The sequence below is a fragment of the Artibeus jamaicensis genome, unplaced genomic scaffold (genome assembly GCF_021234435.1).
Source record: "Artibeus jamaicensis isolate MK-2021 breed Jamaican fruit bat unplaced genomic scaffold, CSHL_Jam_final scaffold_474, whole genome shotgun sequence".
Classification (NCBI taxonomy): Eukaryota; Metazoa; Chordata; class Mammalia; order Chiroptera; family Phyllostomidae; genus Artibeus; species Artibeus jamaicensis.
This window is the reverse complement of record NW_026522046.1, coordinates 9,262,249-9,279,873: the sequence shown is the minus strand read 5'-3', so window position 1 is coordinate 9,279,873 and position 17,625 is coordinate 9,262,249. Positions and strand designations below refer to the sequence as shown.

The 17,625-nt window shown below is 35.3% G+C and overlaps 2 protein-coding genes across 4 annotated transcripts in view; one reads left to right on the top strand and one right to left on the bottom strand.

The window, feature by feature from the left end:
- Positions 1-2,513: 2,513 nt before the first annotated feature.
- Positions 2,514-15,497, top strand: TTC14 (tetratricopeptide repeat domain 14). 2 transcript variants are annotated; one of them, XM_053657797.1, is made up of 12 exons: positions 2,516-2,821; positions 3,272-3,396; positions 3,501-3,700; positions 4,617-4,701; positions 4,853-4,982; positions 5,308-5,463; positions 6,215-6,286; positions 6,624-6,743; positions 6,841-6,963; positions 8,846-8,963; positions 9,851-9,960; positions 10,729-15,497. In XM_053657797.1, the coding sequence occupies exons 1-12, from the start codon at positions 2,661-2,663 to the stop codon at positions 11,639-11,641; spliced, it is 2,313 nt and encodes a 770-aa protein (XP_053513772.1). In that variant the 5' UTR covers positions 2,516-2,660; the 3' UTR covers positions 11,642-15,497. The 2 variants fall into 2 exon arrangements, 1 of the variants encoding a protein (XP_053513772.1); XR_008390183.1 differs by lacking the exon at positions 10,729-15,497 and having other exon boundaries at positions 2,514-2,821; positions 8,846-9,437; positions 9,851-9,936.
- The window catches only part of CCDC39 (coiled-coil domain containing 39), a 47,984-nt gene continuing 45,846 nt past the window's right edge, over positions 15,488-17,625 (bottom strand). For both annotated transcript variants that reach the window (XM_037136906.2, XM_053657796.1), the window contains one exon: positions 15,488-16,523. In XM_037136906.2, the coding sequence (XP_036992801.2) occupies positions 16,367-16,523 (157 nt within the window). In that variant the 3' untranslated portion in view covers positions 15,488-16,366. The remainder of the gene's footprint in view (positions 16,524-17,625) is intronic.

The window sequence follows — 17,625 nt, the reverse complement described above, 5'->3', positions numbered from 1 at the left end:
TAAAAAAGGAATCTAGGCAGAGCTTAGTGTCTACAACAATTGTCTTACCACTGTGCCCTATGTGTTTCTTCTTATGTCTGCTTCTCTATTGGACTCATGTTGCTCAAGAGTCAGGTAGGGTTTTCTTCATCTTTATATGTCCAGGTCCTGAAAAGTATTTTAAAAGGATGTACATGTGTTTATTTAGAAGTGAAATTTGACATCATAATAAAAATAGTCCCAAGACCCAGACACCAAAGATCTGACTTCTTGAGTATCCTGCCCTTTCTTCCCTCACATATATTCACTTAATTACTAATGCTGCTTAATCTAGAAAAGTTATTTAGGAAAGATTTTTTAAAAGTCAAACTAGTAAACAAAAATTATGGCAAGAAGAAAAAAAAGTGTTTTCTTTCTATCTTCACTTTGAGAACTCCCATAGGTAGGACTGGTTTCTCTGAGAAGCAAAACTAGTCCCCTCACTTTCTCTCATCACTCCCTGTGGTCCTCCCTCAAAGATCCAATGCTCTGTCCCCTTCAAAGCCAACGGGTATCTTTCCCAGCAGAAAATAAACTCTAATCCACCTGTGGGTGTAAAAGGTGTAATCCTCTCATGTGGAATTTGTATTTGGGTAATGAAGAACAAAGTTGCCTCTGGTACTTAATTACTGTTACTACTTCCATTTAAGGAAAACAATAACCGCAGATTTAAAAAATAGCCTGTGTTTTTATTACACTTGTTTGAAGGGTTTTTTCTTTGTAATAACTATGTATTAAGCAAACATTCAACAAATGTCACTCTTGATGAGTGCTGCTTACCCTCTAGGAGCAGCTACTTTCTCCTACTTTCATGGCCGTATCACAGCAATTTTAGATGGTCAAGATATGGGCCATGGTTGAATGTTAATCTGGTGTTGGAATTAGAGAAAGACCAGACATATCCCATAGTAGTGAAGGCATGAACTCAAGAATGGCCTCACAAGGTAGCATTCTCAGGGCAGGTAAATGCTACCATCTGCCATCTGGTTCTGAGATACTGAGCTCAGTCCCTCGAGAGATAAAGATCAACTTAGTAAAAGATCATCTCTACTAAAATTACGTATCTTATTTACCAGTACTTACTGGTAAATAAGTTGGTAGCAATTAATCTGCCCCGACTCCAAAAGGGCAAAAAGTAAGGAGGGTCAATAACATTCGTTAAGCACTGGAATTGTGTTCTCCATCCATATCCCCGCTCTTAGTAACTGACCTTCCCTGTCAACGATAGCACCTTCCTTCCTAAGAACAGCCATCCTCCGTAGCTACAGTCTAACGCAAATCAGTCTGTACCACTGATTAAACTTTTCTGATGAGCCCATAACAGCTTATTATCTTCTAAACTTGCATTCTTCTTTGTTGTATCTTCTCAAGTCTTATTTATGTTTACCTATTAGCCAGGATGTTTCACAAAATGGTGTAGCAGCATGCACTACATTCTGGGCTGGTCCTCTATCCAAGTGCTGAAACAGTGAAAGGCTGATTGATCTCCCCAAACACATGGAGCTGGAGTTGGGGCAGATTAATTGTTACCATTTATTTTTGTTCAAGAGGACTATACTAAATTATACATAGTTCATGGTACAGATTTTAATATATTAAAATAAAACTTGTTCTCAAAATTGAAGTTAGTCCTTCTATATGATAAATATACTCTCTCCAGTCACTCTGGTGAGGAGTCTACTAAGGCCAAGTTGAAATGCTAACTCTACCTTTTACCAGCATAAGACTGATCAATGTACTGAGATTATCTGGGCCTGTTTCCTCAATCTCTTACATGAGAGTATATGAAATACAGTGGTTAGGTTCTCCAGTCAATACATAACAGAAAAAAAAAGCCTACGTGACAACTACCTTGGAAAAATGACTTGAATTACCCATATGTATGGAATATTGACTTCAATGTACACAACACCATTCAGTAAATCTCATGGCCACTGAATTTTGAGAACCCACCTAGATAAAGGAAAAAAGAAAGCATATATCCAGGTATTAAAGCCATTCTAGTTTTAAGTTAATGCCAAAATAACTAATAGTGAGTGGGGTTATGGGTGGAGAACACAATTCCAGTGCTTAACGAATGTTACTCACCCTCCTTACTTTTGCCGTCTAGCCTACCAAGCAGCCGTTCTGGTGTGGTTACGACTGAGACATAGCCAGTGATTTTCCAGTAAGTACTTTGAGGGAAGAGCCTTTGTAACTCGTATGGAGTTCTTGCCTGTTTGCGGCACTGATGCTTACATGCGTCTCCATAAAATAAAGGATGAGTTATTTTTCCTATATTAAAGCTCGGGCTACTGCAATGTAAGAATAACACCAGAGGATTTTTTTTTTAAGTAATCTTACACACACCACCACCTAGAAGCCGTAACCAGCCCTTAACTCAGGAAATGCTTGGCGCAATCCTTCAGGCTTCCGTAGTCTCACTCTCTTTCGCGAGACCGACACAAAAGCGCCGGAGCTCCGGCACCATCGGAATACTTCCGGGAGGCCACGCTACGCGTCCTTGACGTGTGCTTCCGGCGGCTTTCACGCTGGTTGCTCAGTCTCTGGGATCACGGGGCTACTGTAGTGGGCACTGAACCGGTGGGTCACGGACCCAGGGAGCTAGAAGTCCACCTATTTGAGCCTTGCAATCTCTAACCATGGACCGGGACCTTCTGCGGCAGTCACTGAATTACCACGGGCCGTCACTGCTGTCCCTGCTTCGTACCGAACAGCTGGACAATTCGCACTTCCGGAGCCTCCTGGGTTCGGCAGCCGAGTGTGCCAGGGGCCCGCCGCAGCCGCAGCCGTTACAGGGCAGGTAATGGGACGGCAGGATTGCTGCAAGACGGGGGAGGGGACCCATCTCGGGGCTCCACTACTGCAGCCGGGCGGATGCGTCCAGAAGAAGCGGAGCTGGGGGTTTGAGCACGTTACGACGCGCTCCTGCGGAGGGCTAGATAGAATAGGGTCCGCACTTCTTCAGGGCAGTGACGGGTTCGGGCTAAACTTTTTCTCTATTGGATAGCAAAGGCAATTCTTTAGCCAGAACTCTCTTGGGCTTTCGTATGTGGTGCTGCGAGGGTCACCTTTTAACAACTACAGGCTGGCGAGTGAGGGAATCCCTGGTTAAACTTTTTCTTGGAGAATGTATGGGCTGGCGCTTAGGATGGACCCGATTGGAAGATGAAAGCAGAAGCTTGGATAAACAAAAAGGTTTTGCAAGTAAAACAGTTTTCGTAAACTTTGGTTTTGTTTTGTTTTTTTAAAGAAAAGAGAAAAGAGTCGACAACGTTGAAATACAGAAATTCATTTCCAAAAAAGCGGATCTGCTCTTTGCACTTTCGTGGAAATCAGATGCACCTGCAACATCTGAAGTTAATGAAGACAATGAAGGTGAGTTAAGTCTTAAAATATTTTCATTGCGGTTAGTTGAACAGTACTTAAGATAAAGCAGAACCCAAAACTATGGTTAGTAATTTTGTTAACTGTTTTTTCAGATTCTTATGCAGTTATGCCACCTTTAGAGCAATTCATGGAAATACCTAGTATGGATCGGAGAGAGCTGTTTTTTCGAGATATAGAGCGTGGAGATATAGTGATTGGAAGAATAAGTTCCATTCGGGAATTTGGGTTTTTCATGGTGTTGATTTGTTTAGGCAGTGGCATCATGAGAGATATATCTCACTTAGAAATCACAGTAAGTTACTTTTCTGTTATTTAATTGCTTCTGTTTTGGATAGTCATCTCAGTGCAAGAGTTAGTCTTTGCATCCAGTTGGGCTTAAGTGTATCCTACTGACAGTTTGGAGAATTAAATATTTTAATTGAAGAAAAATAGGGTAATTTTTTCTTTTTTAAAAAAATCATTAGCGGTGATAGAGTTACTCCTCCATTTCTGGGTTGTTGTTGTTTTTTGTCCCCTTGGTTGGCAGGGGTGGGGTTCTTCGTCAAATGTTAAGGAGATCTCAGTTGGTATGGTGAGATTGATTGGTAATGGGGCTTATTTTTTCCTAGCTGAACGTGTTTTTAATTATTTAGCACTTGGCATTAGATAGTTCCATATGGATAATTTAGAAACAAATTTATTTACTTATGTATTTACAGTGATCAGATGTGATTTGTACATAAGATACTTTGCCTGAGATGACTAGTCCTGATTTTGAAATACGTTACTTTAAAAGGTTTGGTATTTGCTGTCTATCAAGGCAGATGAAAAGGAAGAAAAGCAGAAGGTTATCACAGACTGGGTAACATATAAAATTTGCAGAATTCACATTTTATTGTCATTGGAATTCTTATACTTGACAAATTTTTGTTTCATTTTTAATAAGTGCAAAATATCTTTTCCCCATCATCCATATTTACAGTATATTTGGTTTCTAAATTAATTGCAAGTTTCATGAGATTTTGGGTTTTGAACTAAATCAGAAAACTTGTTTGTGTTTGAGCACAGAAATTTTTTACAATTAAAATCCTTACTTAAATTTAGGGTGCTAGTTGATTTTTTAAGATTATGTCAGCTATTAGCTGTTTATGCTGAACAACTAGGATATAAGAAGACCCTTATCCCCCAAAAATGGAATGCCCGTTGTTTTAAAATGCTTCTCATTGCAGGCTCTTTGTCCGTTAAGAGATGTGCCTTCTCACAGTAACCATGGGGACCCTTTATCATATTACCAGACTGGTGATATCATTCGAGGTGATTAATTTCATTATTAATAAAAAAAGTAACGGTTGTTAACAATTTTTGTTTTTATTTTGAAAATGTAGTTAAATAAGAATAGTGTTTGAAATAAGAATTGGGGGCTACATTATCTTTTTAATCAGCTTAGTTTTCTTATTTTTTTAAGCTGGAATCAAGGATATTGACAGATACCATGAAAAGCTTGCAGTATCTCTCTATAACTCGTCTCTTCCACCACACCTATCTGGTATTAAATTAGGTGTAATTAGTTCTGAAGAGCTTCCTTTGTACTACAGGTAATTTATCCACATTATTTCAACAGCAATTAATTGCAAAACAGTTTCTTGACTTAAAAAATAGCAAATTTTGTCCAACTTCTAACAGCAAAGTAGAATTTTAATTTCTCTTATTTCCCAGTATGCTCACTGTATTTTTTAACCCTTAAATTTTTCAAACTTGATAAAAGGAACTAAGGCGTGATATTGCCACACCTTCATGTATAAAAATAATATGAATATTTAAACTTCATGTGATAATATTATTTAACAGAAATGGGACATGCTAATTATAATCATTTTTATATTTTTATTGTGTGTGTGTTTTTGTTCATTTGTTTTTAAGGAGGAGCATTGAACTAAATAGCAATTCTTTGGAATCCTATGATAATATCATGCAGAGTTCCTTGGGATTTGTTAATCCAGGAGTAGTTGAATTCCTTCTAGGAAAACTAGGAATAGATGAATCTAATCCACCATCTTTAATGAGAGGCCTACAAAGGTATAGTAAATCAGTGTTACTCTTAATAAAGTGGTAAGATGAGTGGGGTGAGCTCAAAAGTTACATAACTGAGGGACATATTTGACTATACTGTGCCTAGTGGCAGCAGTGTGACAAAGGTGGAATGAACTAGGTGATTTGTCTCCTGAAATTAAGTCTCTTGTCAGTGATAGAAGTGTACCATGTAAACAGGGAAATATTTAGAAAATTTACAGGAATTTCATGTGTATACTAAAAATAATAATGTTTAAGAATAATAATTATTCCTCCCCTGGCTGGTGTGGCTCAGTGGATTGAATGCTGGCCTGCAAACCAAAGGGTTGCCAGTTGGATTCCCAGCCATGGCACATGCCTGTGCCACACATTGATGTTTCTTTCTCTCCCTCTTTCTCCCTCCCTTCCCTCTCTAAAAATAAAGAAATAATATCTTTTTTAAAAAAGTGTAAGTTGAAGTATATAGGACAAAAATAGCAGTGCAGAGGATTTAAACAATATGATATATATGGAAAATGATTAGTGGTTGGGTACTAAAGTATAACTAAAAAATAAAAGGATAATAGTTATTCCTGAGAGTTCAAGAGGGTGTGTGTGTGTGTGTGTGTGTGTGTGTGTGTGTATATGTATATGTACACATGGTATACAGATTTCTTTCTGGGGATTCACTTTTTCAGTGTTGAGTTTTTATTATCTGTCAGATTGAACTCTAGTTACAAAAATGTATTTATACAGTTTGACTTATTTTCTTTAATAGCAAAAATTTCTCTGAAGATGACTTTGCTTCTGCATTAAGAAAGAAACAGTCTGCATCTTGGGCTTTAAAATGGTATGAAGGTTTTGTCTTCTAACAATTACATTATCTAACCTAAAAGGTTAGGGTAAGGCAAGAATTTTCATGTGATCAAGACCAAATTTGTTTATAAATGAATTAAAGTGAGTTTTTTACATTAGCTTTCTTATAGGTATAAATGCTGTTATGTTGTAAACTTAACATACTTAAGTTTTAGCCAACATTAAATTTTGTTTTCAAAAGAAATCAGTATATCGATATCTGGATTTCATAAAATTTGTTATAAAAAATTTGCTTTAAAATTTTATCCATGCTAACATTTTGTTTGGATATTCTCTGAAATGTTTGTGATGCTTTACAAATACCTTTTTAGTGTGAAGATTGGAGTTGATTATTTTAAGGTTGGGCGCCATGTAGATGCCATGAATGAATACAATAAGGCTCTGGAAATAGACAAACAAAATGTGGAAGCTTTGGTAGCCCGTGGAGCATTGTAAGTGGATCATGGATTTTAATAATTTACAGGGTAAATGTACAAGATTTATGAATGGCACACAAGATAAATGCCTCTAATTGTTCCATATCTTTAGATATGCAACAAAAGGAAGTCTGAACAAAGCAATAGAAGATTTTGAGCTTGCATTGGAAAACTGTCCAACTCACAGGAATGCAAGAAAATACCTCTGCCAGACGCTTGTAGAAAGAGGAGGGCAGTAAGTGTCAAATTTTGTTTGATCGCAGAGATCTAATGTCCAACCAGCTACTGTAAAATCTTGAACTTAAGGAAATAGCATCTTTAACTCACTTAATTCAGAATGGTGTTAGTTTTGATCTTGGTTGAAAATGTTTTTTAAATGCGGTCCTTTAAATTGTCTAGGTTTTTTTTTGTGCTTATTACTAGGGCTCTTTTTAATTGGAGATATTTTAGTGACTTGAGTTTATTGTTCTGAATATTGGTTCTCATTACATAGAACTATAAACATAAAAGTACAAAAAATTAGGTAAATATCGTTTTCCAGGACACATACTAGAAGTTTTAATAGAGAGGAATTTCTAATTCATTTCATCATTTTGGTAGAAGAATGCCAGAAATATGAATTGAGAGCTCCTGTTAATAATGAGTAAAATTTCACTGTTATATTCAGTTTATTGCTGTACTCTATCCAGAAGAATCCACAAACTCATTAAATGGAAGATCAAATCTTTGAGAACAAACCCTGTAACTTTTGTTACTCTCCTGAAATGCTGGCATAATACCTTGCCTAGTAGTTGTACCATAAATGTTTAATGAATAATTGACTAGTCTAATTTATAAACTATTTTTGAAGAAATATATTACTTATAAATAATTTGCTAACAGCCTGATTAATCATTAAAAACCAGATCTTTTTACGATTACTTTTTTAAAAATAGAATTATCTTTTTCATGAATTTGCCTGATCATTCCAGTTTGTATGATTATACTGTATTCATGTCTTTTACTAAGTGAATGACACCACCACCTCCCAGGCCATAAATGTTGATCATCTTTGACTGGTCCTTTATTCCCTGTCCCATCTGACACAAAAGTTGTCCTACTGAAGCCATTGGGGTTTTCGTAGTTTGTTTTACAGTAATTACTTTTTCTTACTTTTTAAAAACAAAATATTTTGCAAAATCCTTTCCCTGCTCTATATCCTAATATTCTAATTCTGACTTTTCATAGCATGGACTTTTCAGTATCAACTAATAATGATCTTATCTGCAGACTAGTTGTGATTCACAGGTTATATGTTGGTATTTTCAACTTAACAGTAAATAAGCTGGGAAAATATTTCTATTGAAAAGAAAATTCTTCATAAAATACTAGGAAAAGCCAGCCTATTCAATTTTGTGCTAAAGCTCAAGATGATACTGTAATTACAGAGGATATTAGTTGATGTGTGTTCAAATGCATTAGAGTAAAATGCCAGTGCTGGACCCGCAGCGTGGCTTTAGTTACAGGAATAGAGTCCTGTTCGGTTTTTTTATTTTGGAGTTGATTTTGTTCAAGTCAAGATGTAATTGACATATTACTTTCAAGTGTACAGTAGAATTGTTTAATATCCTATGTATGTTTTGCAAAGTGATGTCACCGCAAGTCTGGTTAACATCCATCACCACACACAGTTGCAAATTATTTTCTTTATTGTGGTAAGAACTGTTAAGATTACTTTTAGCAGCTTTTAAATATACAGTACAGTATTATCAACTAAGTCACCATGCTTTATATCCCTAAGACTTACTTATTTTTAAAACTGAAAGTTTGTACTTTTTGACCATTTTCATGACCCCTTTCATTCACCACCTACCCCTGCCTCTGGGAACCACCAATTTGTTCCCTATATCTGTGAGTTTGGTTTTATTTTATTATATTTTATGTGGTTTTACATGGTCTTTTTATCAAAGAAATAGCAATTAAAAGCTTATGACCAAGTATTGTTCAATTTGGAAAATAATTAGCTAAACACAGTTTTTTCCTATTAAGTTTTCTTATAAAGCCTTTGACTTATATACTTGTTGGAGTACTTCTCTTCTGCTTTTGCAAAAAAGGCTAAATCTTCCTCTCAAATGTAGGTTAGAAGAAGAAGAAAAATTTTTAAATGCTGAAAGTTACTATAAGAAAGCTTTGGATTTGGATGGCACTTTTAAAGATGCAGAGGATGCTTTACAGAAGCTTCATAAATATATGCAGGTGATTCTTTATTTCCTCTTAGAAATTTAGTAATACTTGAAATTAGTGCCAAAACTTAACTTTCTTCTGTGGAAAACTGTCTTAGATTACTTAAGGCATTATGAAGGGTTTCTTTTTAGATAAAGATTTTTCACATTGCCTCATAATGCCTCTTTTTATTTGTTAGTACTCAAAAGTAAAAATAACCCTATGGGAAAATTCTGATTACCTAAATTTGGTATGTGAGCTTTCCTGGTGATTACAAAATTCAGTGATGTTACTGTAATTGAGCTAATTCTAAAAATCTTTTTGAGAGATATTTTAAACTGTCTTTTCCTGTAATACTGATGATGATGTTTTCTCATGCATTTTCTTCTGAATTGGACCGTTGCTGCTGTGTCTGTGACATCTGGTGCTGCTCATCCCCATCCTCACACTGGAAAATGATATCTTATGTAATCATGCGTCCAACTGGGCTGTGCTATTTTTTAAATGGTTTGTATTTGAACATGGTGATTTCCCCTCAATTCACCTTAATGGAATTTATTTAAATTTTATTTATAAAAATCTGTCTACTGTTTAAATTTTTGAATTTTTTAAAACAATTTTTACTTATTTTTTTCTTGCACTCTGGGTTATGGGTACCAATGCAATGGCTTCTTCCCCTTTTTTATGGAATACCAACTGCAATATGGTCCTCAAAACTGTTCTGGCTATTCCAATGATTAATGCCAAACACCTGTATGATTAATTTTTCTATGTTAAAAATACTTGTTTAATGCTGGATAAATGGTTATTTGGGCATACCACATTTGGTTTCTGGTCGGGGGATGGTTTTTTGAAAACTGGGTTTTATATATTATGCTATTTTTAACGTGTGGTTTTTTCCGATATCTGGGTTCTAAAAGAAATCTTTGGAATTAAGAGAAAAACAAGCTGAAAAGGAAGAAAAGCAGAAAACAAAGAAAATAGAAACAAGTGCAGAAAAGTTGCGTAAGCTTTTAAAAGAGGAGAAAAGGTAAACCATAATATTTAGTATTTTTTTAATTTAAAGCAACTACTGAGTTGAAACACAGTGCCATATGGAGGTAAAGTAAGTAAAAATATACAAAAGTATTTCAAATTATAACCAGTTACTATGAAAATTGCAGGTACCATAAACTTGTCTATGAGAGATTAAGGAAAAGGGAATTCTAAAGCTGGAAATCTTGGGTTGGGGTGAGAATTAACCTTAAGTTTAAAATACATAATGTTACTTTGTCTGTATTTTAGGGAGAAAAGTTTTAGAAATAGAGCAGTGGGTCTCAAGTGGGGGCAGTTTTGTCCCCTGGGGACTTGCTGGTTGGAGTGCTGTCTAGTGGGCAGAGGTCAGGGGTGCTGCTAGAGGTCCTGCAGTGATTTTGTGGGGCCTCCTGCCACCCTGTAGGCCAACACAGTGTTAGTAGTGCTGAGGTGGGGAGACCATCTACGCTCTAGAGTAGCCAAGTGTAAAATTTTAATTCTCTTTTATGGGTGCAGGTGGTCTTGTTTTTAAGGTAATGTTGGAAATGTCACTGTGTCTCGTAGAAGTGGATTTACTTAGAGTGACAACTGTCCACGCAAGTATTTTTCTCCAAAAGCAGTGCTTCATGGTAAAAGTGGATCTTATAATAAGATTATTACAATTGCTCATCTAAGCCACAGCTTTTATGAAATCTTTATGAGGAACAAAACAGAACTAAAATATATATGGATAATTAGGAAACATTTGTGTGCTTAACATTTGATGAATTAACTACTTTTTTAGGCTAAAGAAGAAAAGAAGGAAATCATCATCTTCTTCAAGTGTTTCTTCTGATGATGAATCAGTTTCTTCTTCATCATCATCTTCCTCTTCTGGTCATAAACGGCATAAGAAACATAAAAGGAACCGTTCAGAGTCTTCTCGAAGTTCCAAAAGGCATTCAGCTAAGGCATCCTCACATCACATAGATGAGACTAGGAAAGATGAGTACTTCCCAGTTCCAGCCAATACATCAGCATCTTTTCTTAACCAAAGACAAGAAATGGAAAAACTACTGGAAAAGCAAGATAGGGTACCATCTGAAAAGAAACAGGCAAAAGAGAAAGATAGATGTCCTGTCTCTTCCTCATCAGTTGAAATTCCGGATGATTTTGGAGGTAGGTCCGAAGATCCAAGAGATTTTTATAATACCGATAAAACTCAGGCAAGTAGTAGCAAAACAGAAAAACCATATAAATATGAAAGACATTTTTCTAGTAGAAGAGATTCCTCAGATTCCTTCTCTAAGAATCCAGAAGACAAGTTAAAAATTTATGGTTATAGAAAATGTGAAAAAGATACAGAGGGAAGAAAAGAGCACTATAGAAAATGGGAGCCAGGCTCCGTGAGGTATTCCACTTCACCAGCAAGCTCAGACCACTCTTCAAAGTCCGTTGAAAAATATAAAAAATATTACGGATCACGTGATTTCAGTAGACATGAACAAAGATACCAGTTAAGTAAAAATCATAGAGAATATGAAAGAGAGGATAATTATGAGGAGGATATTAAAACTGAGGTTCCTGAAAAAGATGAGCTAAATAGCAAAGAGCATTCAGACAGTGGAGTTAGAAAAAATTTACCTCAGAATTTACTTAATATATTTAATCAGATAGCTGCATTTGAGAAAGAAAAAGGAAATAAGCAAAAAAGTTAATATGCCAAGGGAGTCAGCACTATTATTTAAAGGCTATTAATACAAGTTTTGGGTCTTTTAGTTATAACAGTCCAGTGCAGAAATCTTCTAAAGTTATTCGTAGATACTAAAGAAAGCAAATAATTTTTAGCTATTGTCATATAGTTGTTTTAGTTGTTGGTCCCCTTTCACAGCTTGATTTGTAGGCTTTAATATATATATTTATGTATAGTATTTCTTACTTTGGTGACTTAAACTTCAAGATAATTCTCTGAGTGTTTCTTAATTGTATTATGGTATATGAGAATTCCTTGAATCGACCTTATCCTGCTGTTTGAGAAAAAATTAAATTTGTGCACTGAACATTTGGGTTGTTGTCATCAAAAATGATTTCATTCTCTTCTCTGTTAAGAGCCCCCAACTTTGAAAGATACATTTAAATATTCTTTAAGTAATACTCTATATTAATTTTTTACTAACTTTTAAAATGGTACATAGATTATCTTGTCTAATTGGCTTCTAAAGCCAAATTCAATTTAAAAAAGACTATACCAGCTTAACAAATATCTTAGGAATAAAGCATGAAAATTGAATAGGAGTCCATTTCTATTTTTCTTTATTCCTTTCTTTTTGTTTCTTCCTCTCCCCCTCCCTCTTCTCTTCCTCCTCCTACTCTCCCCCTCTCTTTCTATTTATTTACTTACCTACTTTATTGCTTAGCAGTATAGCCCTAAGAAAAAATTTTAAATATTGGCAAGACTTTAGAGACTACATTCTGGGCAAGAATGGATCAGAATAGAAAAACAGTACTTTAGCAAAAGCAGTTAGCAGTAGCAAGAAAAGCACACTATAAATCTGGTTTTCTCTAGCAAGAAAGAAAACTAGGAACTCCTAGTATTGCACATGTCCGTCCAGTTTGGAGCCCACTGGTCATGTTTTTAAATAGCCTAGAGCTGGCCTGCACTTTGGCTTTTCTTCCTTGACACCTGCTTCCCCCGATGCCTCTTCTCTCAGAGTCTGAATAAATGACTAGGCCAACAAAGGCTGGATTTATTCAGAAGAAATTCCCAGCAACTGGTGCTGAAGAAAGGATGGGTTGTATGGATCGTCCCCAAATTATTGAAAGCAATATAGTTTATTATTTGGGAGATACAGATAGGAGTGATAGGTATTGTGTTTATGGTGGCTTTTAGAATCTTTCGAATTAATGGGCCTTTAAGATTATCATTCATGATACTGGATGGATAGGTTGGGGGATAGGTGAGTATCCATCTACAGAGGTCTAAGTATGATTGAGGAGGAAGACACTTTCAGTCATTGTTTTGTCTGACTATTCTTGCCAATAGTAAAATACCAAAACTTTCGAGTATAACTGGGTATGTACTATTTGTGACCTTTGGACTTCAGTGATGGGAGCTTAATGATTTAGCTAAAGTTTTTGCAATGCAACAGGAAGAAACTGGTCAAAGACAGTCAGTAGTAGCAAGAGGAATTAGTCACTCAGACATCAGTCTTTGTACCAAGAAACTCACATTAAAAAAATTTTTTTATTGTAGTTTTTCCATTACCATTTAGTGCCCTTATACCAACTTTCCCCTCCCCACCAAAATCAACACACTGTTGTCCATGTCCATGAGTCATTTTTCCTCAATCCTTCCACCCTCTCATCTCTCCCACCCCCTTTTAGCTGTCATCCCGCTGTCCATCTATATATGGGTCAATCTCTATTTTGCTTGTTAGTTCCATTTGTTCGCTAGAGTCCACATATGAGTGAAATCATACAGTATTGGTCTTTCTCTGGCTGGGTCATGTTCTGCAGGTCCCTCTACACTGTTGCGAAGGGTAAAATTTTTTTTACAGTCAAGAAGTATTCTGTTGTGTAAATGTCCCATAGTTTTATCTATTCGTATACAGAGGGACACTTGGGCTGCTTCCATATCTTGGTGATTGTAAATAATGCTGCAGTGAACATACAGGTGGTTACATTCTTTCAAATTGGTGTTTTCGGTGCCTTCGGATATATTCCCAGAAGTGGGATTGCCTGGTCAAAAGGAAGATCCATTTTTAATTTTTTGAGGTTATCTCTATATTGGTTTTCATACTGGCTACACCAGTCTGTATTCCCATAACAGTGCAAAAGGATTGCCCTTTCTCCACACCCTCGCCAGCACTTCTTTGTTGGAGTATTGACAATAGACATTCTGACAGGTGTGAGATGGTGTATCCTTGTGGTTTTAATTTACATTCTCTGATAATTAGTGATGTTGAGCATTTTTTCATATGTCTATTGTCCATCTGTATGTCCTCTTTGAAGAATTGTCTACTCAGGTCTTTTGCCCTTTTTTTTTAATTGGGTTGTTTTTTGGTATTGAGTTTTATAAGTCCTTTATAAATTTTGTATATTAACCCTTTTTCAGATGTATTGGAGAATATGTTCTCCCATTCTTTGTGTTGTCTTTTTATTTTGTTGATGTTTTCCTTTGTTTTGCAAAAACTTTTTTAGTTTGATGTAGTCCTATTTATTTTTTTTTTGTTTCTGTTGCCTGAGGAGATATATCAGAAAAAATATTGCTATGAGCAGTGTCCAAGATTTTGCTTGCCTATGTTTTCTATGATTTTTATGCTTTCGGGTCTAACATTTAAGTCTTTGATCCATTTTTAATTTATTCTTGTGTGTGGTATAAGAAGGTCATCTAGTTTCATTTTGCTGCACATATTTGTCCAACTTCCCCAACACCATTTATTGAATAAGCTATCTTTAACCCATTGTATGTGCTTGCTTCCTCTGTGGAATAATAATTGACTATAAACAGAAAGAAACTGGTCAAAAACAATAGGTAGTATCAGGAGGAGGTAGTCACTTGGATATTCGTCTTTGCACCAAGAAATTCATCTTAAAAGAGTCCTCAGTTTCTGTGTATTGAGAGCTACACAGTGGCTCTACATAGTGTTATCACTACATAGTGGTGCGTCTAAGAGCCCTTGGCCCTTAGGAATTCCTAGTACAACTTCAGAATTTTACATACATGATTTTTACTTAATTTATTCAAGCATCACTATCAACCAGCACTGTAATTTCCCAGAGCATCTTTGTGGGTGGCTTACTGTTACATTTGGATACCAAAAACATCAGGATAGTACCTTATACAATAGCTGGTATGAACTCCATCTAGCCTGGAGCTGCTTTCCTGGGACATAGTAAACTTAAGCAGAGTACACACACCACCTCAGCAAAAAAATAGTTTGGGATGTATACTTGTCAAGAATACCTAATGATACCTTCAATTTTTTCCCTTACCATCATTATGTCTCTAGTTTATATATACCCAGGCTGTGTCCTGGTTTCCATAAGAAAGCTTTAGCTAAACCTTTGGTAACTGTTACTCCCTATAAGGAAAGAAGCACAGAGAACTAACTTTCCCAAGGTCACAGAGCTAGTAAGATACAATCCCTGTCTTCAACAGTATGTAATATTATTTTAAGTTTGAAGTAATTTACAAAGAAATATAGGCAGAAAATAACTTCCAACATGACTATCAGATTACTCAGTTTTTAGATCTTACAAAATAAAATCCCATGCATTAGAATGATATTTCAGCCAAAAACTTGTTAACCAGCTTTTTTACCCATCTTATTCATGTGACCTAGAAATACCATTGCTGGTTATTTCTGAAATTAGTAATATTTTCAAATAATGATCAAACAGATTTAATGCCACTACTACCTTTCAAAAGAGACTACAAATAACAGTTCTAAACAGTGACAATTATAAATATTTTTCCCACAGTTTGAAGGAGACAGTACGCAAGTATTTAGATTCTAATACATTTATTTGAAAACTAGTAACATTGTACTCATACTCCACAGTATTACAAGAGTTCAGTGTTGGGGACTTGTTATGAAGTATTAACTAGAATAACTAATTCTATATCCATTGGTCTACCTCTCTAAAAACTTACAGAATTCCTGTTGCAAATCAAATCATACTAGTTTTCTTTGTATTTATTAAATTGAGAAATTTTTGAAAATACATTTTTATTCTTTATGTTTGGTTGGTTGTATTTTGATAGCAAAATTTTTAATGTTTTTGATTCCTAAAGACTTTTTTTTATTGATGCATATCACATCTCTTTCCTATCACTTGTTTTCTTGGTGGAAAGGTGAGAGGTAATGCTATTTTTTGCCTAAAAATTGTTAAAATATACCAAAGAAGAAACTAACAGATTTCTTCGCCACAAGTCTGTGAAGTATATTTCTTTGAATAAAGAAAACTTAATTTCAGGATCTTCTAGGGTAAATGAGAATTTTAGTAGTGGTATAAACTCTATGAATCTTTAAGGATTTCCACCCGAAAGATTCTAAGTGAATGTAGTTGTATGGCTAGCCTGAAATAATGAAGAAGTGAAGTATTTTCTAGCATAAAAGACCAAAATGACAGGAAAAAACACCATTTTCCCTGTGCTTGTATGACATGTAGTCTTATTAAAACTAGCTATTACTGCTTTCCTTCCATGTGAAGAAGGTAGTAGGAAAAATGGTAAGAAAATTAAACATTTCTTTGGCTAAACATTTCTTCTTCAACTACTAGTTTCTACTGGTAAAACTTGTCATCTCATTTTCTAACACTATTTCAGCAAGACTCTATATTATTATACCACACCCAAAAGCATAGAGTGGAATTTTCTATTTTAAAAGTGAAATTGTTGTTTTTTGTGTTTATAGTTTGTTCAATAAAGATTAAAATGTTTACTCGCTGCCCTTTTTGCTTTTACCATTGCTGGACCTGCTGCTAGCACTAGTTGGCCTCGAAGGGCTGCCAGTTAGTGAAGAGGAGGCTGGGAAGCTCAGCTCTAAGACTTTAATTGAAGTCTGAGAAGCAGAAGTACTTGTACTCCTAGAGGAACTAGAAGAAAAAAACACAATTATAAATTTAATTCAAAAATTTGTGTTTCAATAGAGACCCCCTCATTAATAGTGAAAGATACCATAATCCCACAATTAAAGAGAGCAAAAAGTACCTAATACTAGTAGTGCTAATAAGAATTTTTTAAAGCATGACCATTAATACAACAAATTAGTTCTTTTTAAAAAAGGAAAAGGGTAATGAACATGAGTTTTAAACCAGGAAGAAAATTGTTTAACAGATGTGTCTATAAGGAAAATGTTTTCAACTCTAATTAATTTAGAGATGAAATCATTAAGCATTACAGGTTTGCAAAATTCTTTAAGCATAAAAGGTGACAAAAAGAGCATAGGAATTTGGGTGCTGGCAAAAGTAATTAAAATTATAGTTTATATAAAAAGAAAGTAATTACTGACATTGAGCATCTTTTCATATGTCTTGGCCATCTCTATGTCCTCTTTTGAGAAGTCTGTTCAGGTCCTTTGCCTATTTTTTAATTGGATTGTGGCGGGGGGTGGTGTTGATTTTAAGTTCTTTATAAATTTTGGGTATCAACCCTTTGTCAGGTGTGTCTTTGGCGAATATGTTTCACATTCAGTGAACTGTCTTTTCATTTTGTTGGTCTTTGCTGTGCAAAAACTTTAGTTTGATGTAGTCCTATTTGTTTTTCGTTTGTTTTCTTTGCCCAGAGATATATCAGAAAAAAATATTGCTATGAGAAATATCTGAGATTTTATTGCCCATATTATAGGATTTTTATGGTTTCAAGTTTTAACATTTAAGTTTTTAATCCATTTTGAGTTTATTCTTGTATGTGGTGTAAGAAGGTAGGTAGTCTAGTTTCATTTTTCTCCATGTATCCGTCCAGCTTCCCCACCACCAATTATTGAATAGACTATCTTTAACCCCTTGTATATTTTTGTCTCCTCTGTCAAATATTGACTACAAAAGGGTGGGTTTATTTCTGGGTGCTCTATTCTGTTGATGTATATGTGTTTTTCTGCCAGTACCATGCTGTTTTGATTCCTACGGCCTTGTAGTAAGGTTTGATATTAGATAGTGTGATGGATCTGGAGATCATTATGCTGCGTGAAATAAGCCA

What these genes read in the sequence shown, in the direction of transcription:
- TTC14 (XM_053657797.1), top strand. Translation starts at nt 2,661, where the DNA reads ATGGACCGGGACCTTCTGCGGCAGTCACTGAATTACCACGGGCCGTCA. An exon ending in GCATCTTGGGCTTTAAAATG is followed by an intron (nt 6,287 to 6,623) that starts GTATGAAGGTTT and finishes ATACCTTTTTAG; the next exon opens with TGTGAAGATTGGAGTTGATT. An exon ending in CTTTTAAAAGAGGAGAAAAG is followed by an intron (nt 9,961 to 10,728) that starts GTAAACCATAAT and finishes CTACTTTTTTAG; the next exon opens with GCTAAAGAAGAAAAGAAGGA.